The sequence below is a fragment of the Rhizophagus irregularis genome, chromosome 10 (genome assembly GCF_026210795.1).
Source record: "Rhizophagus irregularis chromosome 10, complete sequence".
NCBI lineage: Eukaryota > Fungi > Glomeromycota > Glomeromycetes > Glomerales > Glomeraceae > Rhizophagus > Rhizophagus irregularis.
In genome coordinates, this window is record NC_089438.1 from 2,885,422 (window position 1) to 2,894,233 (window position 8,812).

Below are 8,812 nucleotides of genomic sequence, written 5' to 3' on the forward strand. Positions count from 1 at the left end.
CCGCAGTACAAATCGTCCTTTGTACATCTTGTCCAAAGTACAAATTGTACCACTAAGCCTCCGATGAGCATCCTTCAGCCACTAATTACCTAATCGTTACTTAATCATTTAAACTAAAAAAATTTCTTAACACTCGCATAGCCGTAATAAGCACGTGATCAAAAGTACAATAAAACGATCGTATAATTGCAATGGCATGATTTATAACTTTTGCTTTGGTCAATATACTAATGATAAACAGTATAACAGTATAAGCGCCTGAAAATAAACATTACTTTTTTGCATCGAATATTTTTAATAGGGACAATACGCGTAACTACCTTTAGTGCGTAAAATTATCGGTATAAATACTGGCGCGCTTTATTGACTCGTGAGATATTATGTAGTTTTATTGTGATTTCGGTCAAGACCTTATTTAAATGAATTATTCGAACATTTATATGAATTGAATTACGTATCGTAATGTGATTGGGGCAAAATGGCGTTTTTTTTTTAATTTTTTCTTTCTAATAATTCAAATAATTTATATATTTTCGAGTTCCAGGCTTTTAAAGGGTTAAAGCTTTCACTGGTTACATTGCTTATATTAAAAAGAAAATAAATATTATTTATTGAATTTTTACACCATAACTGATACATTTGATCCATTTTAAATACATTCATTCATTTTCCAATCCATATATATCTATTTTTAATTCATTTAGAAACTTGATGGCTTTACTATAATTTCGTAAAGCAGCTTTTCTTAACCACTTAATTCCTTCAGATTTGTTCTCCGGAATTTCACATTTTCCCTTATAGTATATATCACCCAAATGATATTGTGCTGCGATATTTTCCCCTTCTATGGCAGATTTAGTGATATAATCCATAAATATTTTTTGATTATCACCTTGCTTAAGTTTCTTTAATAAAATAAATGCATAACGTAATTGAGCATCAGGATTTCCTCTATCAGCAGCTTCTTTAATTAATGCTTTACCTTCTTCGCGTTCTTTCACATCGTCATGTAATCCTTCCCATAAATAACGACCCTTCCAAAATTTTGCTGTTACATTATCATTACTTGCATGATATTCAAAACATTTCCATGCTTTTTGATGATCACCTGTCCTAAAAGCTAGTACGCCTTCATCCAATGTTATTGAAATATTCGGATCAACATCATCTGGTATTTCTAAATCATCATCTAGATCATCTTCTTTTGTTCCATCTAAATTTAATTTCTTATCAGGAAGTAAATCTGGCAAATCGTCATCAAACATACAGCTAATGGAACTATGTAATTCTTCTAACATGTCCAATATTTTCAAAAAAGAAAGACGTTCATGTGGATTGTGTTTCCAAGCTATAAAATATATAAAATCGATTAGAAAATTTTATAAAATTTAGCTCTATATTACTTTACTTTCTAACATGCACTTCTATATTTTAAGTTAAATAATATGAACTCAAACGAAACAAAGTTGAAATAACATCTCATAATACTTACAGTCATAAATAATTCTCCTATAACCTTCTTGGAGCTTAGAAATTTCGGGAGTTGATTTTCCAAATCTAATTATTTCTCTACCTCCTTTAATCACATGTTCCCTAATCATTTCTATTTTTTCCATGTTTTTATACGGAACTTTTTCGAAAACAAGTTCCCAAAGTAACATACTAAAACTAAAAATTTCACATTGTGTTGTATATCGAGTATTAGCGTTGCTTAATTTCTCCGGTGCCAACCAACGCACAGTGTCATCCAACTTATTCCCTACTGAAGTGGTTTTTCCATAATCATAACGTGCTGAATCGAACTTATAAATTTTAGGTTCTAGAGTATGTGTCATTAAGATATTTTCACATTTTAGGTCATGATGTAAAATTTCAGCCTGTTGCAAAAATACAAGCCCACGACAAATATTAAGAGCGATTCGAACCTTACAATGCCAATTAATATCTTTTTTTTCGTAAAGCTCTCTCAAAGTTCCACGTCCAGCCCATTCAAAAATCATCATACTATCAATACCAATTTTCGAAACGCCATAAAATTTAAGAATATGATTACAATCTGATAATATGGTTAAGATTTTAAGATGTTTCTGCACGTCTGGATTTGATTTCATTTCTTCTTCAGTATTTGAAATTTTTTTACAAGCAACTTCTTGCCCTTTAAAAATTTTTCTTATTACAACATTAGAGCTTCCTCCGCTTCGGACATCATCAGGATTTGGTCGCGGTGGGGAAACTAAATCTATTGAATCAATCTTTTTTGCGCCATGTAAAACTACTTTGTCATTAATGCAATTTTGAATATACTGTACTCCATCAAGTATGTTATCAACTTTTCCATCAATGTTATCAACTTTTTTATCCATTGTTTTAAGATATTCTTCAAATTCGACAATGTCCTCTTCTAAAGCTTCTTTTTCAATCCTCCTTTGTTCATCATTAGCAACAGCCATAGTAAAGTGTAAATCATTCATTGCTTTATCGTATTCATCTGTAAGTCTAATAAATTTTTCTTTAACAGATATTGCCGTTGTGTATCTTTTAAACCCGTGGATTTTCGAAATTTTCGTAGTAAATTTCTTAATTTCCTCCAAAACATATATAAATTTATGAAAAGCGTCATGAAATACTTTATCATTTTCCTTTCTTTTTTGTTTCCTACGTCGTAATGACTCCAAAGCAGCACCGGTTATTTTCACCCTGACTGTTAAAACATCGCAAATATTTTGGTTATAGTCCGCGGCTTCACAAATTTCTATTATTTTTTTAATTGTAGTTGTAGCAACATCAATTAAGGGGACAAATGAACCTACAACATCTCCTGCTAAACAGGTGGCTTCTTTAATATCCACCATTATGACATGAATAATTTTTTTTAAAAGAGATATGTTTATTTTTTCCCTTTAAAAAAACTATTTATATATTGTGCATGTATTGTGTAAAGCAATTACGCATAACAATTCAAACCTATTTCTATTGTTCCCATTAAATGGTATCTAACCTTTTTTATACTTGTAAATAAAATATAGTTCCACGATGATCATTGATTTTATGCGCAGTGAGCATCACACCCGGTGACAACGGTCTAGACCATTCCAAACTGAAATATGATAAATGTCGATCATACAAACTATACAGTATGCATGTAGAGCGAAAGATGTAATACCGGTCGGACTATTGCAGTGTATCTTTTGAAACTCTGTATTACAGTCAAAGCTCGTTATAGTGAACCCTTGGTTCCAGTCATTTTTGTTTACTATAACGAATATTTACAAAATCGAAAGTTCTCTTTATAGTAAACTTTATATTAGCACAAAAAAAAGTTTCTTTTAACGAAAGTTTTTTGAATTTTATTTATCAACAATTATGTATTTACATATTTCAAGTATTTAACATAAGTTCATATAACTATCTAATGTAAACTTCTTTGCATTATCTTGAATTTTTTTGTTAATTTTTGATTTTAAAATATTAAGAGATTTCAATTCTGTGTAATATCATCGGGTGGATTTTTAAAATAAAGAATTACTTTTTCTAAACTATTCAAAGCCTCTTTATTAGTAATATGGTCCAGTGCAAAAAGATTTGTACATCAAAATAAATGTCAATAAAAAATTTTTTAATAAATTAAATTTCATTTTTTTTATATAAATCTTATTAGTATATATTCGGAAATATTATAATATCATTATTACACCAAATTGTGCATCACCATCGGATTCACTATAATTATTAGATTCTTTATTAATTAATTGGACATTTTCGTTAGCCTCAAAATATACTAAAATATGCCTTGGTATTTTAAGCACTTTTTTCTAAAATTCATTATAATCTTTAAGTTGACTTCATTTTTTAATGCATTTAAAAGTGTATTTCAAACAGGCAATAATTTAGGATCTTACAATTTCACCTTTTACAACTGCTTAAACACCTTCAATTGGCTGTAGTTCATAATAATAGGTGACATATAAAAACTTCATGATCATATTGTTTTGCCATTTTAATGCAAGAAAATAGTACCATTTTCTTGTGCATTTAAACCAGCTCCAATAGTTCTAGTTTCTGTAATTCATTTGAAAAACAATATTGACTTCCAGTTTTTCATGCTTGAAGTTGGATTAGGCCATCCAAAGTGTTTTATGTGGTGTAAATGTGCAATCACTGTACTTATTCCAGTCTAATGCAATGCTCCCAACTGTACCCTTGGTACAATTAGTGTTTCAGCAACTTACTTGCGTAATTTAAGCTCCAGATGACTTTCTTTTGTAAAATTAGCCTTTGGAAGATAATTATGCATACTTTATTATCATTAGTTTTTTGTTGTCTGTTAGTGGTATGCCACTTCATTTTAAGGAAGAAGGAAGTATCATACAATAAAAAAAATTTTTATCAGCAAATTCGGGCAATTATTTACTAATAAATATGTAAATCTCAGCCCATTATGTTTAGTTTTACAAAATTTTTCTTTGGCGTAAATCTTGTCCTTTTTTAGTGATGTACAAATCTTTTTCACCCCATTCGGGTGATCATCAAAGGTTATAACCTTACGATTTATGTCACAAATGCATAGGTTATAACCTTATATGGGCAGCCCATAAGCCATAATTTAATGTCACGTGACCTGATTTTTAATTCTGGCCCAACATGCGCAATTTTGGCATGTTAATTTTGGAACACATTACATATGTTAATTACTGTACATGTTATCCAGATGTAACATGCGTTAATATCATCGCACGTTACTTTTATGTAATATGCGCTAATTCAAACGCATGTTCTCTGATGTAACATGCGGTGATTCAGACGCATGTTATTCATCTGTAACATGCGATAAATTGGGCGCATGTTACCCATCCATAACATGCAGTGATTCAGACGCATGTTACAGATGGGTAATATGCGTTAATTCTGGCACATGTTACTCATTTGTAATATGCGCTAATTTGGGCGCATGTTACGCTTCTGTAATATGCGTTAATTCTGGTGCATGTTACTCATCTGTAATATGCGCTAATTTAGGCGCATGTTACGCTTCTGTAATATGCGTTAATTCTGGTGCATATTACTCATCCGTAATATGCATTAATTCTGGTGCATGTTACGCTTCTGTAATATGCGTTAATTCAGGTGCATGTTACTCATCCGTAATATGCGTTAATTCTGGTGCATGTTACGCTTCTGTAATATGCGTTAATTCAGGTGCATGTTACTCATCCGTAATATGCGTTAATTCTGGTGCATGTTACTCATCCGTAATATACGCTAATTTGGGCGCATGTTACGAATGAGTAACATGCATTAATTTTGCCGCATGTTACGCTTCTGTAACATGCGTTAATTCTGGCGCATGTTACGCTTCTGTAACATGCGTTAATTCTGGCGCATGTTACGCTTCTGTAATATGCATTAATTCTGGCACATATTACTCATCTGTAAAATGCGCTAATTCTGGTGCATGTTTCCTAGTAGTAACTCTGATGCATATTCCTTACTACAATGATTCTGATTTCTGACACATGTTCTTATGTTTAAAACATCAAATATTTAAACTAAGTATTACCAGAATTACTGCATTATATTATAGAATATTGCATATTATACATCAGGAATATATGCAAGAATTGTTGTAAATACATTATAAATTTACATTGGAATATACGTTAAATTACTTCATATTTTATTAATAAATAATATATAGCATCTGGAATATATGCCATGATTACTACATATTATAGTAGAAAATTCATATTAAATTGTTATATTTATTTGAAATAGTATTTTCAGCAAAAAAATAGTAAAACGATAAAAAATTAACAAAAAAAAAAAATAAGATTAACAAAAAAAAATAAAACTAGCAAAAAAAAAAATAAAATTATAAAAAAAAAATAAAATTAATAAAAAAAAAATAAAATTAACAAAAAAAATAAAATTAAAAAAAAAATAAAATTAACAAAAAAAAAATAAAAAAAAATAAAAAATGAAAAAGAAAAAATTAAATATATAGGAATAAGAAAAAACAAATGATTATTATATTTGCATCAGTAAAGTGATTTACATGATTATAAAATTAATTACTTATAAATTTTAAAATATACTATGCAAATCATTTGTTTTTTGTTATTTTTTTTTTGATTTATTTTTTTTTTTGTTTATTTTTTTTTTGTTTATTTTTTTTTTTTTTTTTTTTTTTTTTTTTTTTTTTTTTTTTTTTTTTTTTGTTTATTTTTTTTTTTGTTTATTTTTTTTTTTTGTTTATTTTTTTTTTGTTTATTTTTTTTTTTGTTTATTTTTTTTTTTGTTTATTTTTTTTTTTGTTTATTTTTTTTTTTTGTTTATTTTTTTTTTTGTTTATTTTTTTTTTGTTTTTTTTTTTTTTTTTTTTTTTTTTTTTTTTTTTTTTTTTTTTTTTTTTATTTTTTTTTTTGTTTATTTATTTTTTTTGTTTATTTTTTTTTTGTTATTTTTATTGTTTTATTATTTTTTTGATTTTAAAAAAATGGCCATCTTTAATAAAGTTATATATATTTCTAATGCATAATATGCAATATTCTATAATATAATATGCATTGATTTTGGTAATACTCAGTATTAAATATTTGGTATTTTGGATATAAAAATATGTACTAAAATCACTGTATATTACAGTAAGAAATATGAACTAGAGTTACTGCATGTTACTGTAGGGAACATGCGCTAGTAACATGTACCCAAATTAGCGCATGTTATGGATGAGTAACATGCACGCCAGAATTAACGCATATTACAGATGAGTAACATACGCCATAATTAACGCATGTCACAGAAGCATAATATGCACCAGAATTAACGCATGTTACGGATGAGTAACATGCGCCAGAATTAACGCATATTACGGATGAGTAACATGCGCCAGAATTAACGCATATTACAGAAGCGTAACATGCATTAGAATTAACGCATGTTATGGATGAGTAACATGCGCCAGAATTAACACATATTACAGATAAGTAATATGCGCCAGAATTAACGCATGTTACAGAAGCGTAACATGCACCAGAATTAATGCATGTTACGGATGAGTAACATGCGCCATAATTAACGCATATTATGGATGAGTAATATGCGCCAGAATTAACGCATGTTACAGAAGCGTAACATGCATCAGAATTAACGCATGTTATGGATGAGTAACATGCACCAGAATTAACGCATATTACGGATGAGTAACATGCGCCAGAATTAACGCATATTACGAATGAGTAACATGTGCCAGAATTAACGCATGTTACAGAAGCGTAACATGCGCCCAAATTAGCGCATGTTATGAATGAGTAACATGCGCCAAAATTAACGCATATTACCCATCCATAACATGCATCTGAATCACTGCATGTTACAGATGGGTAATATGCGCCCAATTTATCGCATGTTATAGATAAATAACATGCGTCTGAATCACCGCATGTTACATTTAGGTAACATGTACAGTAATTAGCGCATGTAACGTGTTCCAAAATTAACATGCCAAAATTGCGCATGTTGGGCCAGAATTAAAAAATCAGGTCACGTGACATTAAATTATGGCCCATGGGCCGCCCATATAAGGTTATAACCTATGCATTTGTGACATAAATCGTAAGGTTATAACCTTTGATGATCACCCAAATGGGGTGATCTTTTTGCACTGGACTATAATACTTATTTTGGATTCTTCATCCTCTTCTGTATTATTATTTTCAGGATTTGAAATTACCGCATCTATAATTTCTTTAGAATTACAAAACATTATTAATGAATTAAATTTACAAGATCCTATTACAGCTAAGGAGTTTATTTGTATTGATAACGAGATTCCAATAGAATCATTATCAGATAAAGTAATTTCATTGATATCGTCATCAATAGTATTTTGGTCAAAATCGTTGGTAAAATACCCATTTTTCTCCAGCAATTTTTAATTGTATTTGATTTTACTATTTTCCATGCCTCACTTGCAAATGTTATAACATCAAGAATATCAATTGGTGTTATATCCAAACTATTTTCTTCGATAAAAAATGATGTGATAAAATCACGTGATATAACTGTTGATCGATGGTAATTTATCAGGATGATTAATATTACCATTGGATGATCAACATCATATAACGGGAGGATCAATGTTCGAAATGTTTGATATATCAAATATATCAAATATATTAGCTATATTGCATATATTAAATATATTGCACATATCAAACATTTTAAACATTTTTAGCTTAGTGTTTTTACATATAAATAGATGCGTTATTTTTTGATGTATTTAAAATAGGTATCCAGTTAATAAGATATTTACCGATATTAAATAAAAAACATTTTTTATTGTTATAAATTTCTTTGGTTATCTCATTGTCATTTGTTGTCATATACACCTAACCCATTGTTTTATCATTATTTATCGTCATAAATCCTTTATTTGTGTCTGATCGTATTTGCCATTGGGAGTGCAATACTTTATTCACATCTGATCAGATTTGAAGATATATTGGTCAATTGTAACTTAAAGATATTAATTTTGTTTATTAACCTTGCATTAACTATCATCATATTACTTATACATACTATACACCTTCTGCCTACCCTAATTAACCTTTTGTTTATTCTTATAAACACTAAAAGAACTGATATTAACAATATCATATGCCTCCACCCTATTTGCAACCAAAAGTTTTCTATACTGGTCCTAAAAAATATTTAGTATTTATTCTGGTTACATCACGATTTCCCGACAACCTTTTTCCCAATGTAATGCCATAGTATACATAGTAAACTTATTAATTGTGGGGTGCAGTATTAT

General features: G+C 29.0%; 1 protein-coding gene across 1 annotated transcript; it reads right to left on the reverse strand.

Moving 5' to 3' along the window:
• Positions 1 to 586: 586 nt before the first annotated feature.
• OCT59_002139 (uncharacterized protein) lies at positions 587 to 2,937 on the reverse strand. Its single transcript, XM_025312357.2, has 2 exons — positions 1,493 to 2,937; positions 587 to 1,348 (listed from the first exon to the last, which is right to left on the reverse strand). The coding sequence occupies exons 1-2, from the start codon at positions 2,850 to 2,852 to the stop codon at positions 660 to 662; spliced, it is 2,049 nt and encodes a 682-aa protein (XP_025189948.2). The 5' UTR covers positions 2,853 to 2,937; the 3' UTR covers positions 587 to 659.
• Positions 2,938 to 8,812: the final 5,875 nt, after the last annotated feature.